Source organism: Chaetodon trifascialis, chromosome 3 (genome assembly GCF_039877785.1).
Source record: "Chaetodon trifascialis isolate fChaTrf1 chromosome 3, fChaTrf1.hap1, whole genome shotgun sequence".
In the NCBI taxonomy this organism is placed as follows: Eukaryota; Metazoa; Chordata; class Actinopteri; order Chaetodontiformes; family Chaetodontidae; genus Chaetodon; species Chaetodon trifascialis.
In genome coordinates, this window is record NC_092058.1 from 13,525,807 (window position 1) to 13,542,538 (window position 16,732).

The 16,732-nt window shown below is 43.3% G+C and overlaps 1 protein-coding gene across 5 annotated transcripts; it reads right to left on the reverse strand.

The window, feature by feature from the left end:
* Window positions 1-4,471: 4,471 nt before the first annotated feature.
* rbm6 (RNA binding motif protein 6) lies at window positions 4,472-16,616 on the reverse strand. 5 transcript variants are annotated; one of them, XM_070958342.1, is made up of 23 exons: window positions 16,474-16,616; window positions 15,775-15,845; window positions 13,828-15,361; window positions 13,624-13,713; window positions 13,443-13,512; window positions 12,457-12,530; window positions 9,295-9,369; window positions 8,597-8,888; window positions 8,301-8,458; window positions 8,079-8,179; window positions 7,930-7,999; window positions 7,763-7,838; window positions 7,602-7,660; window positions 7,395-7,515; window positions 6,973-7,070; window positions 6,349-6,681; window positions 6,110-6,259; window positions 5,929-5,994; window positions 5,620-5,847; window positions 5,463-5,537; window positions 5,275-5,372; window positions 5,130-5,175; window positions 4,472-5,043 (listed from the first exon to the last, which is right to left on the reverse strand). In XM_070958342.1, exons 2-23 carry the CDS (start codon window positions 15,825-15,827, stop codon window positions 4,948-4,950), a joined length of 3,963 nt encoding a protein of 1,320 aa, XP_070814443.1. In that variant the 5' UTR covers window positions 15,828-15,845; window positions 16,474-16,616; the 3' UTR covers window positions 4,472-4,947. The 5 variants fall into 5 exon arrangements, with proteins under 5 accessions (XP_070814443.1, XP_070814439.1, XP_070814442.1 ...); XM_070958338.1 differs by having other exon boundaries at window positions 7,602-7,681; XM_070958341.1 differs by having other exon boundaries at window positions 7,763-7,841.
* Window positions 16,617-16,732: the final 116 nt, after the last annotated feature.

Genomic DNA, 16,732 nt, shown 5'->3' on the forward strand with positions numbered 1-16,732 from the left:
TCTGTGGCGGGGGATTATGCTGCTGCCGTCGGGCAAATGTAATGTTTTCATATTAGACACATTTGGCTCTGGTGAAAGAATCCTCCTGGTTCCCACCCAAATACAATTAACATAAATACTCACATATCTAAAATATGCTCGTGTCTGGTGGAAGGATAAATATGAGAAGTCCCATCTGGCCATTTGCGTGCAGTGGCACAGGATCCCACCTTCATATACACCTATACTTTTTTGAAGTGAAGTATTGATATCATAAGAGTTTTAACTGTCAGTCTAAAACACAAAGTAAGAAAGTGCCGGCTAAAGGCTTTTCAAAATCTGTTTCTTGGTCCAAACTTTGTCAGATATATCGACTCTGGCAGATGATAATAATGATTCCCAGTGCATTCAAACCAGCTGGCAGGCTTCATGATAGCTGAATAAAAGTGATGCGGAGCAGAACTTTCAGCTTCATGGCAGCAGAGTTGCACTACAATAAGATTCATGTTTTTAACTGAACAGTTCAGGTATGCTTCACTAATCTTTGACAGCTCTCATAGTTTTTTTTCACAGCGTGTTTACAAAGGCAATAATGCAACAATGTAAATGAAGACTGCTTGGCTGTGAGTCACAATCAGTCGTCTGCGTGATGGCTAAATGAACAAAAATGTACAAAACTTGCTCTGAAATTTTGTTGCAGCATCACAAAAGACAGAGAGTAGAGGCCTCCAGCTGTCTGTTTTCTGTAGGAGCAGAGTGCTATCACCTCTGTCGTTTCTCCGTCAGTGCTGGAGTGCGCAACCATGACATCATTTCCAAATGTTTTGAAGGTCTGTAATGTTCTCAATGACAGGACTGCCAGTGGAATTGGTTCTGCTACGTGCAACGCTCCAAATGCTCTCAACATAAGCTGCACTCTGAAGTACGTCCCGGGCCTGACAATCCTGACGACGTTTTCAAGATGACGTTATAGATTAGCAATCAATAACAGGCGTTCATTTTTCAACTTTCACTTGAAAGGATGAGCCAGATGGTGACGTTTCTTGGACAAGCTTGATTTCCCTACGAGCCTGTGATGGTGTAGTCTCCTCTGTTCGCATGGGGTGACCACAGACACATGCTACTCCTTAAGGGGGTGCCTCTACATGGGATGTGTTTTTGATCATTTGTCATAACGGACAAAGACGAGATTTGAGATAACCACACAGTCATCCTACATGTAAGCACATTGTAAAATAATCCATTTCATCTTTAATACTGCATGGATTTAATTTCATACAGAAATCAGCCTTTTCAGGGGCGCCTCAAGGGGAAAAAACAGGCCACACTGGAAAAATGAGACGGTGTGTGGTGAACTGCCTGTCTGTTGGTGTTGATGTGGACGGATGTTCAAAAATCCCAAAATGTACACAAGCCTAATAAGATTTCAACATTTCGAGCATCTTCATCCATCTGCAACCACTTGGTGTCAGAGCTCCATTAAAAGCAACCATTTGATGCGTCTCCCTCCTCCCCCCCTCATCTCTGTGGACTGACAGCACATCTCAACATCTGACAGTCCTGCTGACTGTGTTCTTCTTCTGTCTCGTCCCCAGACTGCTGCTCCAGCTCCACCCGCCTGCTGCTAAGAGCCGTCCAGCTGGGATAATTGGCCCCCCTGTCCACCTTTTCCTGCCATTCACGCTGCCTGAAAGCTCTCACTCACGCATGCAGGAGACACGAACACGGCAGCTCCCCGTGCCCTACCTCTCACTGTTAGGCGTCTCAGACTAACTACACATTCATTTTCATTCCATGGACTGTTAGGACTGGGTAATGGCAACATCTGTCACTGGGAGCTGGGGGAGTCTTTGGGGTCTTCTGACAGAATGGAGAAAAGACGAATGGAAATTTGTCCACAAAGTAACAGAGAATGGGCAGATTCCTCTTCAAATAAATCCTTTTATGCAAGGGGGGGGGGGGGGATCTATATATAAATCAGAATGCTAAGACTTAGTAATATTATTGACATTGTGTTATACAATTCTACTTTATAGGATCTGGGTGGTCCAGTAAACCTTTTCATTATCTAATGGCAGTTTGTGCTGTAATCTGGAATGTGTATTTTTATCCCTCTGTGTGATCAAACAGTTTATTCAGTTAATAGTCCAGGTCATGAAAAGCAATGTCAATACTGTACATGAAAGTCTGTGTGAAGCTTGCTACTAAATACTCTATTTATATGCAAATACAGAGATAGTGGGCCTAAATCTGTTGCTCCAGAAATGCATTTCATTGATGTCACAGGATATCAGTGCACTGCTGACCTACATGAAATTAAAATATGTGATCATTTCAACCTACCAGCAGACTGATAGACTGAGGGGGAAAAAATAATACAGCGAATATGGAAGTCGTTTAAAAGATCTTACATCTAAAGATGTGAGCAAACCTTGGGTTTCAGCGTACGTGCAAGCCAACACAGAGCAGTGAACACCAAAACGCTTAGAAGACAAGTAAGCACAGTGGTTTAGAGTAATAAAAGTAGTCCTTCCTTTCATCATATTATTGCAAAATCTGCTCAAATTACTGAGAAAGCATATTTTAACATGAAAGGCTTTGCAGTAAAAACATTGGCTCATTTGTCAGAACCTGCGTGGTCTGAAGCATGGAACTGAGAAAAGATATCACACGCTGTTCACTTAACATTTTCCAGAACTTCATAACCTTAATATGTGGGAAAGGTTGTGGGAAATCTTAATGACCATCTTTAGACTACCATGCCTTCGGTGCCTGCTGCCCTTTATCTCGAGGAAAGGGGGCCTTTCTGTGTGGAGTTTGCATGTTCTCCCCGTGTTCACCTGGGGTATCCTTCACGAAAAACCCCCACTAAAAACATGCAAGAAGATCACCACCTGACCGAATGGTGACAAAAACGAACTGGGTCCCTGGGCGCCGCTGTCGACTGGCAGCCCACCGCTGGTCTGCCGCGGAGGAAGGACTTACCAGGATGGGTCAAATGCAGAGGAACAATTTCACTGAAGCATGGCATGTGCATGTTCTGTTGTTGTTGTGTTCAACAAAAAGCATGGCATGTGCATGTTGTGTTGTGATTAATGAAGTATGTCTTCTTCTTCTTCTAAATCAGTAGGAATGCAGGTGCAGCATTATATCAAAATAATGAAACGTCTCTGTATAGAGCACAAGCGTGTAAACTTAAGATGAACATAACAAGTTCAAACTCAATGCTAATGTTTTCCCCTCCTGAGGGAAGGGTGTGACGCAGAGTGTGAAAAGCGTGCTGGCAAACTTAGAGAATGTGATTTAGATGCAGGTTCAAATAAAGAGGGGTGGTCTCTTTGAATCCCAACCAGTTTGGCAACAACAGGCTGGAGGTTTCGCTTTCAATCCTTTGTCCAGTTCTGCTCCAGTGACTTTCTATTTAAAGAAAACAGTGCAGAGTTGTTACTTTTGTCACCTGCGAGACAGAGTTCAGATTGAAACACTTTAATACAAGTGTGGGTTTCTGAAGTCAAACCGAGAAGGAAGAGATGGTAAGTCGTTGTGTCAAGGTTTCACTGCAAAAACATGAACCTGAGATAATCGCTGCGGTTTTGTTTATTGTGCTTTTGTTTTGTCGCCAAGCCACAAAACAAGGTTTACTTGCAGCTGTGAAGCTTTGTTTCCAACTTGCTCTGTATCCTCAGACTGAGAGACTCCGTGTACTGTCAGTCACTCCGAAAAATAATGCTCACCTTTGACGTTTTGCCCATTTTGGACCTGGCAGCGGGAGACATGAAAGCAAAATGCAAGCTACCTGTTGGCTGACATGTCTGCAGGTTTAATTGTGCAGGCCTCAGTTTCCTCATTAGGTTACTGACCAGAAGTAAGCACGAAGCACGATCACTCTTGCACAGATGAAAAGGTGTTGGCTCCCTGCTCTCCACAGTGTTTGAGTGTTTCTGCTGTTTGTCATTGACTGCAGGCTCCTGAGGCTCCCCGGTGTTCTTGTTACTGCTCCCAGAGGAGCTGGTATGTCGGCACACTAAGCCCGCGCACTCCTCCACATTCATTGAAACACAGCCATAGGGAGGGTGAGGAGGCCTGGCTCCTTCATATCAGTAAAGGTCAGAGAGAAGGCTTCATGTTTTAACTCCTGCAGCGCACAACTGGGGAATATTAAATACACCAAGAACTGAAATTTTGTCAAAGATAGAAAGAATGTGAAGCGAGTTCACGAGACCAGTCTTTACTGTGTCCATGGGACTAAATCCTAATTGAAGTTTATCATATATTTTTCTTTTTACTGACACTAAATACTAGTGCTTATCATTTCATTCAGCGTTTGTGCTTGGATCGTTCACATCAACACACAACTCATGGTCTCTTGCTGCCACCTAGTTGACACAAGATGCAAGTACAACCAACTGCTCCAGCAGGGAACACTGAGCTTACAAAACCCATTCAACGCCCTGATAACAGGAGTAAAACATACACGTTTGAAGCAGAAAGGTGGATTCATAAACGTTTTTTTTACTTAAAAATGTGACAATATACCTGCAATTCCAACCCATGAAAATGAAAATGTAAAAATTGCTCAGTTTTAAACAAAATGCAACCGCGGCCAGTGACAGTGTCATTTTAAAAAAGACAACCTGGACACATCTTGCTAAGTCTACATACAGGCCACACATAAAACATGGGCAAAAGTACTCAATTTAACAGCATGAATAAACACTTTCTGTACAAGATCCATTGTCGAGAATGTCAAATCATTTTTTTGACTTTTTGAAGGTGGAGCCTTGAAATGTGATTTATAGACGATGTCATTTTCCACTTCATTTCAGTGCAGAAAACTGTTCTACTGGGCAATAACATCCAAGGCAGAGAAACAGTAAAGACAGTCAGTGGGATTTCTCATGCCAAGGTGGTGCAAGCGTGTCATATCAACGAATTCACAGATCAAAGTGAGGATGTGTTCAGATGAGATCACTCGAGTTCCTTAAACCGTGCAAACATGGCCTTGCGTACTGCTTGTTTGTAGGTGCTGTGGTCCCAAACGACAGGCTCTTTCTTCTTCCTCTGCTGCAGAGAAGAGCAATGAAAGGTTACATAAGCCAAGGAAAAAACACCACAAGAAGGTCAGTCATGACATAAAGCGTCACACCTACCGGGGCAGGTTCGGCTCCTAAACCAGGTCTGTCACTGACTTTCTCCCTGAGCATACAAAATGAACAGTTAAGGTGGACATGTATGTGATAAAACCACTTAAATGCCTAATTTCCAATTTCAACAAGTTAGCGAAAGCACACCTACCTGGAGCTTCCACCCCAGGTATTATGATGCTGCGGCTGTTGGTAATGGTGTTTTCTTCTTTTCTGCTCTGGTGACCTGGAAGTTTCTCTGGCATTTAGCTGTGAAGGACACATTCCACCTTTAGATATCAATTGAACACATGACACTCGTCGCAGCGTATTTTCCCTACCCCGTTAATTTTCACGTACCTCTTTTTCCTGGTTCTCCAGCGCCTCTAGCTCCTTCTTAGACCTCTTGATCTTAAGGTGGATCTCCATATTTTGCTGTTGAGAAAACAGTGTATTAGAAGCTACATTCAGAGGGTAAATGTCGACTACTGTTCATACAGAGGTTCACAGGTAGTACTTTGTGCAGGTCTGAAAGCTGCTGGTGGCGGATCAGAGCGTCCTTGTTGGGGAACTGCCTCCTACACAGCAGACAGGCCATCTTCTTCCAGTCCGTCAGCTTGTTGTCCTTGTCTTCAGAAGGGCTGCTATGACTGCTTTTAGCGGCCTCCTCTTTGTCTTCTTCCACTTCTTCATCACTTCCAGCTGCATAGTCTGATGCCAGCAGACCCAGGGAGCCCATCGGACGCTGGGGAAGCAAACCAGATCAATGTTGAACCAAGTGAGTCAGGTGTGATCAAAGAGTCAACGCCCTGCTCAGGATTCTTACCTTTGACTTTTCATCTTTCTTAGGAGGAGCAAGGGGCTTCTTAAAAAGCTCATCTGCGCCTGAGTTCTAAGGATGAAGACAAAGAAGAGGATGAAAAATAATTACTAGATAAATACACACTTCTAAGATTTGCATTGCACATCTAATTGTAATGTGTGGCTACTGCAGGTGATTGCCTAACCTTCCTTTCAAAGATAGTGAAACCAGCGTCAGCAGACTTGGACTGCCTCCTGTCATCGTCCAGTCCACCCTTCAGCACTGGTGATGCAGCACGAACACTTTCCTTCTGACGATTTTGGATCTTTGCCCAGCGCTCCATATCTTTCATGATCTGCAAACAGCAACAGGTTTCTTAACTGTCTCCCCTTCACACAACTGTACTTCACATTTTGCACACTGGCACTGTGACTGAAGTGCTACCTTGACAGCAGCGAGACTTCTCGGCTTCTCCTCTTTGTCCTTTTTACTGGAGTCGTCTTCGTCCTTCTTCTCAGAAGCTGCTGTAGAGGTCGGGACAGCCTCCGCAGCAGTAACGGGAACCGGCGTCTGAGCTGCTCCGGTGAGGTTAGGCACCAATGGCAGTTTCTTCATTTCCAGAGGAGCATCTGCTGCCGGGTTGGAAAGAATGGCCTGGTCCTCAGCAGTCATGGTCCCAGGTTGGGTCTCTGCAGAGGATCCTCCTGGAACTGGGATGTAGGTCTTTGACACGGTATCCCAGTACAAGTAGTCTTGGGTTTGAGCATTGTAGAAATACTATTCACAAATATGGAGGAAAAAAGAGGAACACCAATTTAATGACAATCCAAATCAATCATTTAAAACCTGTTTATGGTGGCTACTGGCTGACTACTTCATGCAAATTCAGTTTTAACTTAAATATTTAATAAATACATGAAAAATGTTTTAACAGAGGATACAATTACTTCTGGGTAGTATTTAGAGTATTTACTATTGTCATAGCTTACTGTTTACAGCCCATTACATAACACTTGAATATATTCTTCGTCATAGGTCAGAGAAAGCGCTGGATCACTGTCGACTCACCCTCGAGTTTGGGTCGTAGTACAGTGTCGTCTCAGGATCGTAGTAGAAGCCTGACGTGGCATCGTACAAGTAGTTGGTCATGTCTGGAATCTCAGAGCCTGGAGGAATTAGGACAAATTGAATATTTGACTGAAGCTTTTGTACAAAGTGACACACACATACATACATTCCAAGTCACTGTGAATCAAGGAGAAGTCCTCGAGACAAAGGGCTGCAACACTTAGTTTCACTAACACAATGCAGGTGCATGAACCAACAGGTAAGTGCCAAAGAAATTCTTATTATTTCGGGGGGAAAATAAAGGGTAAAATGCCAATTTAAATCCAACTGCAGAGAGCGTCAGAGAGGAGTTTTTTACGATTACTAATGCAGAGCTACAGTGGAGAAGTTTGATGGACGTGAACGCCTGATTTGTATCTTACCATACATGAAGGTCGGTGCTCCATCTATGCCAACTGTCATCCCAGCTGATTCGGTGGGCACGTGGGGTCCACCAGCCTCGTATGATGGATCCACAGCTGGAGCCTCACTGTAGCCAACTCCCTACGAGGTGTTAAAGGGAATGTGCAGTTTACTGCCTAGCTTTGAGACACGGTATCTACAGCTTTGCTTGTTGCCCTGTAACCTACCTGTGCAATGCTGGGGTCTGATGACAGAGGAGGATTAGCACTGCCAGGCATCAAGTCACCTGCTGACACAAACGGTGAGACTATTTACAACAGCTGCATGTTTAGTAATAATAAGCAATCCCCAAGGGAAATACCAGAATGAGTCTCTGAGCAAGTCTCACCTTGCATTCCGGCGGGGGCACTAGGCGGCGGCTGCAGAGGTTGCAAAAACTGCGGAGGCTGTGGGAACTGCTGCTGCTGAAATGGTAAAAATTACAGGTCACCTGAGAGCTCTCACCATTCAGTCTTTTAAAACTGTAAAGCAAAACAATGAAAGACCACAGCTTACCCCCATCATGCTAGCCTCAGGTGGATACCCAAGGATGGAACTGTTAGGTTTATCAAAGTCTTTTCTGAAACTGAAACGATAAAAATCATCAGGAACAAATGAGAAGATTCATCCACCAGACACAGCCGATAATAAAAATATTGACTTACTTTTGGTTCTTGAGGGGTTTTGCGACCTCAGCATAAACTCTGACTCCATCAATAAAAAGGGGTCTGGGTTTAGTGAGGAGCTCAACCAGACGAGTCACTTGCTATAAAAGAAGACGCAATGCTTAGCTCTGGAAAGTCAGTGGGAAACACTGGACAAAGACAGTAACCGAGAAGTCTAACAGAGCATGAAATTAGTGCGTGCATTCGTGTTGGTTTAGGTACCTCATGGGAGTCCATGTCAACAAAGCAGAAGCACTTGGCTCCTGGTGGCTTGGCCTTGACTAGACGAACATTTCTTTCATCCAGATATGCAAACGGATCCAAGGCTTTCAAGATAGTTTCTACTGTGGTGGTGGGCTTCACATTTTTTATGATCATGGCTGTGCAGAGACACAAGGGAATGCGCTGTTAACCCGATTTGGCTCTGAATAACATTAGCACGTAAACATATATGTCCATCGATTTCGAGTGTTTATTCTAGAAGCGTTGGAGAAACTCAGGAGCTTAAGTCAACATACTTTTGCTGTCTTTAAAGATGGAGTCAGGCTGGTGGGAGTTTTGATGAGGAAGGTTGCGGCTGCCCCAAGACTCTGCCTGCTGCTCAGTTTCTTGCTGTTGGAGCTGTTGGTCCACCTGCTGCTGCCAGGCCTCTGGAGTCAGGTCAGAGCTACGCTGCCACTGGCTGTGGGACAATGGCTCCATAGGCCCTTTTGGTTTGGACCCATTCAAGCTGGTCTTCAACTCTTGTAAAGGTTCATCTGGTCCAGGCAACTGGGGCTCCTGGAGTTGAGGTACTTTGTGATCTGACTCCTAATTCACAGAGACAGGAAGAAGGGCTACTTTTAAATTATTAAACTGTGGTACAACAAAAAAAGACATGGCGTAGTGACACAGACTGATCCTGCTCTCTGCAGTAATGCAAACACAGCAATTATTCCAATCCAAGACTTCTGCAAAACATCTGCAGGAAGTGTTCAGTTTTTTTTTTCTTTTTCTTTCCAGAAATACTGACAAAAAAAAATAATAAAAAAAAAATCAATGACTAACACAAGTGTTTCTGTTCAACTCAGAGCAGCAGAGCAGTTAGTTTGGTATGGCTATGTTGTTGTGCTGAAAGTTGTAAAACATTCCCATGAGATATTATATAAAGCCAACAATATGGAAACACAGGCTTTTGTTTGAGAATTTGGAGGTAAAGCAAGCAAACTACACTCACATGAACACTTCTTTCACGCTCGTCTGGCTGGATGTACTTCATGGATGTTGTGCTAGTGCCAACCTTTAGGGACCCCTGAAAGAAGAACAGCAACGATTGATCAGCATCACTGGTACAACAAAGGTGACTTATATCTTAAATAATACCAATGACACCCAACATGCACAGTGGCAGGTTTAGCCCGCCTCTTCACTGCTGAGGATCAAATGGACAACACTTACAGGGGTGTGTGAAGCCCAGATCGAGAACCATACTTCACACAGGCCGTGTGCCCCCATACTGCGCTTAAAAGTGTGAAGGGAACTAAAACGTATGGCTGTGACTAACAATTACTTTCAGTATCAACTAGAATTACTCTATCAATTACTCAATTTATTGTTTGGTCCATAAAATGTCAGGAACCCATCACAATTTCCTAAAGCCCAAAGTAACATCTTCAAAATGCTTGTTTTGCCTGAACCCCCCCCCAAAACTATGCAGTTTACCATCACATCACAGAGAAAAGCAGCCAATCCCAACAACTTAAAAGCTTGAACTAAGGAATGTTTGACATTTTCACTGAGCAATCGCTTATCAAAGTAGTCCCTGACAGCTGTCCACAACACAACCCCACAGGAAACAGAAAGTCGCAGTGCTAAATGAACCCCAGTCTCAGTGGGTAAGGTGTACAAACCAAATTATGCCATCATCAACACCCCATTTGCAAGACCAGACTTCATTAGTATGACAAATGAGCCGTTTCAAAGGGAAGCTCACGGCGCATCCAAATGTAGTTTGCAAATTGGTAGCACTGTGTTTAACATCCATAATTTAGATGTAAGTTTTGCATCTCAAAGATGGATTTAAATCCACAGTGCTTAATTCCATAAAATATCTCATTTGCACAAAACAGAATTAACCATTAAAACCATAATTAAAGGCACACCATAAAGCACAAGGACAAAAAAAACCCTTCATTTGTAAGTTTGTAAGCAGCTATTTGAATGACAGTGGCAATACTGACCACAAAACTACCTGCACCATGTAGTTTTCACATCCTGTGCTGTCAGCAGAACATTAGGCAAAGGTGAGAGCAAAACTGTGTGCACCCAAATGCTCTAAAATAGAAACAGCAGAGCCAAACAATAAAATGCTATACACTTCAGCAACAATTCAACTGATCCCAACTACTGCAAGATAAGAGGCTACTCCATAGCCGTACAGACATGCTCAAAAGCACATCAATCCAGGCCAGTGTTGACTTCACTGAGTCAAGATGTAATTTCAAAGAGGAGAAATCCTGGTGCCCAAAATGAACTGATGATGACTTCAAGAGAATACCATCAAGAGGACATCCACTCTTCGGGGAAGGTGCAGATGACTGGAAATGTCTTGAACTGGTGACAGGATGTTGCCACACAAAGACTGCTGCAGAAACAAAGACAAGCCTAAGAGTCTGCAGCCACAGCAGCAGCTTTGTGAAGCTGGAATCACAATTCTCATCGCAAAGAAAACCAAAACGTCACCAAAATGCACAAAGACCACAAATGTAAGGACCAAGATGCATGATTATCTATCCATCAGTTAGACATACTTCACTCTGAACCACAAATTCAAACTCATGGTGGCTCTGAGGAAACATCAGGAGATCACAAAACGTATTAAGAACCATGAGTATCTGTATCAAAATCTATCAAGCAGAAGTAGAGATACTTCAGTGGATTTTGACCTGCTGGTGGCTCTAGATCGAAAATCAAGTCATGAGGATTCATCCACCGGGCACCATGAATATCTGAGCCAAATTTCATGACAATGCATCTAACAGCTGTTGAGATATTTCAGTCTGCATCAAAGTGGTCGACCAACTGACTGACAGACCAACCAACAACGTCAGCCATACAGCCACACCATCAGCATAACTTAAAATAAATAAAGGCAAAAAGCAATGTAGACCCATAAACAGCTGAGACCAAGTTGTGACCACAACAGTACCCATCATAAAAATTATTTGACAAAGCTACTTCTAATAAACAAAAACTAGAAAAAAAAAGAAAATTGGAACTATATGTCAACAGTTAAATAACAACTACAGCAGTGGGTTCTCCATAATAAGGTTCAAAATGAATTTAGCCTTCTCATTCATTTCAATGAGACCAGGCTGGCAACACAGCAGGGGCACCAACCCAGAGGGCTCCAGCACAGACACAGGGTCATCTGGCAAAAAAGCTGAACTTAACTCAAGTCTTGCCAGACCACACTGTGACGCCCTCCAGCAAGGTGCTGCACTGTATTTCTACTGTTTACATCATGATCATCGTGAGTAAAGATAAAATAATTGACACTGATCATTTTGGGGTTGTAAAATCCTGAGTGTTTAGGCACCTGTCTTCAACCTCACAGATCCGATCTGTACCTGAAATAACCGCCCCACCAACAAGCCCCATGCATTGTTTTAAATACTGGGCTCTTTTCTGCCCATACGCTAGCTAAGGCATTGGTAAGGTGTCGCTTCCTTGACAAAAAAACTCCTTCGCAAGTCGCGCCAAGAGGAAACCAGCATTTTCTAAGACACAAGACTTAAAAGTGCAACCCTTCACTCCTCTTCGTTGCACAGGCTAAATCACAACACAGGAAATGGTGGCTACATACAGTACCTTCATTGTCAATATCACTGGAAATGCTTCCTACAATTATAAAACCTCTGAACTGTTAGACAATCCCTCGTAAGCAGAGATTTTTTCCCCTCACACATCTGCAACTTCTAGTTAAATCCATTCTAGGTTGAGGCAGCTTGGGTCTGAAATAAGAACATTTAGGACTAGTGCAGCAAGTAAACAGTGGGAGGGAAACCTATTCTGTCTGCGCACATGCACAGTTTTAAATTCTTAAATATTTTTCTAAATATTTTAGGTGCTAAAGAAGTAAACTGAAGCGCTATGACGGCTTTGTGGAAATGGACTTACAATTCAGGTTATGTGAAATCAGGACAAACTGTTGAGATTTGAAATATTAGCATCTAAAAATGTCATTAACTGTCATCTTCATCTCCTAAATTTAAGTTCACTGAAAGTAACAGCAACCCATTCCCAGGTTTTGTCCCTCCCCCATCTACTAAATGCTCTCTCAACCCCTCATAATCCTGATGGGAGAGACGGCCTTCGTAGAGTGACGAGGATGGGCCACCTTGTTGGACTCCATGAAGTTGACTGCATCCTCGAGGTTTAAAAACTCCACATAGGCCGTATCGTAGCTGTAACCTGGGGACAGCATTTGAAATACAGATGGGTTTTTGTTAGTCAATGCCAGTAATGACAGTCACCCACTAAAACAGAAAAGACAGCAGTTCGTGAGTACATCGAGATCATTGTGAGCGAATGTTTACACCTTTACTGGCGCACATACCTTGTCAGGAAAACACAAATTTTCTTTAACCTTTTTTCTATTCAGTCTTCTGATGACTGATGTGATATCATCGCTGATAAAGCCAAGCCTGAATAGACAGATATTCCAGACCAGTGGCAACGAATGACTGTGTGGTGTGCACCATGTAGATAGAAAAATTTACTCATCGTGTATAGATAAAATAAATAAAAAAGGCACCGCATGCTTCTTTCTCTGATGGACATTTTTATATATTTATGTAAAACTTAACAGCCTTTGAGACATAATCTTCACAAAAAGGCTTGGCATCATCTAAAACCATGTCTACAGCCATCCACTGTGGAAAACTTTAAAAGAAGATGTTTTGATCTGCAGGGCGAACAAAGCACTAACAAGGCGGTCTCCATTTCAGGTTTGTTGACACCGTTTTTGTTTTTAGATAAAGTGTCCCTGAAGGACAGACTCAGTGAGTCGCATGTCACAGATCTTTGTGACCGACACTGAATACCACTCCAACGCTCCTTACGCTGAATCCTTGGTAAATCCACTAATTGCTGACAATGATCACACATCCTCAGACATGAAAAAGGATGGCGTTACAGAACCAACACCCCCCCCACCACCCCCTCTTTTCTGAGCGAGTTCAACGTTCACGCAGACCACCAACAACAAAAGCAACCAAGAAAATAAAAAAGAAAGAATGCGAGTTGCGAATGTCGTAAAAGCGAAATGTGGAGGGACATCGATCGAGTGCCCCAAACAGTTCCACAAAGAAACTTAATTCATACCTGGCACAACATTTTTGATTTTCATCCCCTGCATTGGCACGCCATCACGGACTGCAAAGGCACCAAGAATCTGCAAAAGAAAATCTCAAAATGAGTGAATGATGCCTTAGCTGTCCATGCCAACACTGTCTGGTAACCATAACCATGAACACACAAAGTTGCTTCACTGTTTTATTATTACCTGCTCCATTGTGGCTGTCTTTGGAATACCAATTATGGATATGGTATTGGAAACTTTGTCCTCCACTGATGCACTTCTGTAATCTTGATCCTTTCACAGATATTTTCATTCAAAATTATGGTTATGAAACATCAACACATGATAATAAATGCAAATAAAATAATCTAGAAACAAATATTAGCAGTAAAATAAAAATACACCTACCTGAGATCCAGACTCACTAAATTTTGAAGGTGCGACTGGTTTAGAATCTTTGATGAGCTTCTCTGGGGTCTGAAGCGCCTCACGTTTGTAATCAAAAGCTCTCCCAGACCCTGTTCTGTAATCGATGTCCCTGTAGTCTTGGTCTCTTGACTGCACAGTGCTGCTGCTTTGGAAATCCTGTTCGGCCCCCATCTTACCCCCGGCAGGTCCTTCATTGTGTGGGATATCTTTCAACCCTTTAAAACAATCACTTGGCACCTGAACGTCATGTGAGGGCTCATTCTTGCCTTTACAGTAAGCGGGCCTTTCGTCACAATTTGATTTATTCTGACTATGCTTCGGGTCCCTTTCTCCAAGCCAATGTTTATTCTCATTTTCTCTCCCAAGAGGGCCAGTAAGGGGGCTTATTTCCGGTAGTGGATGGTTTTGTGGACCTTTGCTGCCAATTGATGGTAGATCCATAGTGGGGAAGCGGTCACCATGAGGAAAGCCAACATCTTTCGCTGGGAATTCAACAGATGGTCTATCTCTTTCCTGAAATGGTGGTGGATTTCTAACATTCATGTCTCTGCCAAAACCAACAGGAAAATTGTGTTCAGGTACACTTCCCATACCTTTACCCATGTTTAAGTAAGGGTTCTTGTCCTTCCGACGGTTCTTCCATTCCTCTGCAAGAGTCATCTCTTCACCACTTCGATAATCCATAAGGGGACTGCCACTTGAATCTGGATATTCTCTCTCTCTGAGTTTGTCCTCTGCACCCATGAACTCTGCTCTCTGAGAGCCAGCAACATCTGAAGGCATGTCTGGTCTTGCCCTGTCTGCTGGAGAGCCGTCACTGTTTCCAAATCTCAATGGAGATCGATCCCTTCCTCTAAATTCAGGTGACGGCCCAAGTCGATTTCTGAAATCCATGTCAGAATCAAAGCCGCCTTTTGGATTGAAAGGTGGCCCTCCTCTTCTGTCAGTGTCCATCATTCTCCTATCACGAGGAGTTAATTCCATATCATAGCGATCAGTGTTAGCAATGCCCATTGGGGGCCTGTCACGCATGTCCCTAAATCCATCATTTCGATCCATTCTGTCCATGGGAAACCCACCTCTTCTTCCATCAATATTGGGATTGTTGAACTGTGGCATGTTGTAATGAAATGACTCTCTGTCTCTCATGTCCATAAATCTGCTGTTTGGTTCCCGCGGTGGCATACCCCTCCCTCCCATATCACCTGAGTTCCTGCCTGGTCCCGGGAAACCGGAAGAATTCATCAGTTTGGCTCTGATGGCAGCTTCACGGTGCCTTCTAAGACTGAAGTCTGGCTCTTCTCCAGGTCTGAAAAAATCTCTGTTTGGCTCTCTACCTCGCATTTCACGTGGGTCCATATCCCGCCCTCTCATGGGTGGCCCATCCATCCTCCCCATTGGTGGTAGATCTAGAGGTCTCGGGCCCATATGACCCATGTTCATTCCTTCTCTACCTCTAAAATCAGGCATGGGACGATCTCTGCCACCAAACATTTCTCCACGATGATCACCACTGGAACATACATGAATATATTAGGCCACTGGTTAGTCTGAAAAGCTAATAACCAAATGACAAAACAATACAACTAAACAATACAGCAGGAAAAATACTAAGTTCATTGTGTCAGATTTTGCTGCTAACAGAGAAAGGGAGGGGAAAAACTTTAATATGCTAAATATGTGCAAAAATACAGGGACTCAATGGTTGAAACAGTTAACACAATAGGATTTCCACAAAATATACTAAGTCATCGTATATAGTCAGCACTGAATGATAAAACTCTGTATTGCTATACCAGATTTCTACCATATTGCCCACCCCTAGCAAACAGCATTACAGCAAACAAAGATGTGCAGTTACTCGAAAAATTCTTCTTCTTTCTTACTATTAAATTGAAACTTAATGATTTAATGACGCTCGTTTACCGAAAGGGTGGTCCTCCTCGTGGTCCCTGACCTGGCCCTGGTCCGTCCCACATTGTGAGTCAGTGTCTTATCTGGAAGTCAAGTTAAAGATTTGCATCATTCTATGAAGGTACGTGAATGCCCCACTTTTCACTTGGCAGTGGCAGAATTATGCATCATAATATAACTGATAAGAAATGGACATTGACCACATAACGCGAAATTAGAGGGATTAGACATCTCTGAGCGCATGTCTACCCAAAAGTGATCGTTTATATGTTGACGAGTGTGTCATTTCGGTGTTATAATGACGATAATTTGAAGATGGCTGCATACGTCAAACCTCCGGCAAGTAACAGTGGGTGGCGTGATTGCTAAAGCTGACCCACAGAGGACTGGCCTGCTAATTATAGCCATCATTAGGCCTTGGAAATCTACGCCACAACATAAACAAGTAACGTTAGGATTGAAATTGACTTTTCTGCAATGTAAAAATGTAATTCAAGGGAAGGGCAACGTTAGTGTGCTTAAGACCATTAGCTATAACCAACGCTGGACCATCGCACAAAACCATTCACAGGGTGACGCTATCAGAGCTAACTTGGCTAACATTAAGAGACGGTTTCTTTGCGTTAGCTTGCAGCTAGCTTGCAGAGCTCTCCACTGACTATATACAGTATTTCGTGATTATAGCCATGATATAATTTCTTTAAAACCCACCTTGCTTCCTTGTTCCTCGAGCTCAGTGTCGTTGCTGTGAAGGATTATCGCCCAAGCCGTCGACGGCTTCAGCGAGTTTATCACAAATGGAGGCGAATGTTCTTCTTCTGTTGCGGCAGCGTAGACGGAGCTAATTCTTCTTCGTTGTAATGCGGAGGCACATGCAAACTACACGCTTCAGGGCAAATTGCTGCCACCTAGCGGCTGTTACTTCCAACTGACTTAATGCAGGGCTTGGCCATGAAAAGCAACATCACAG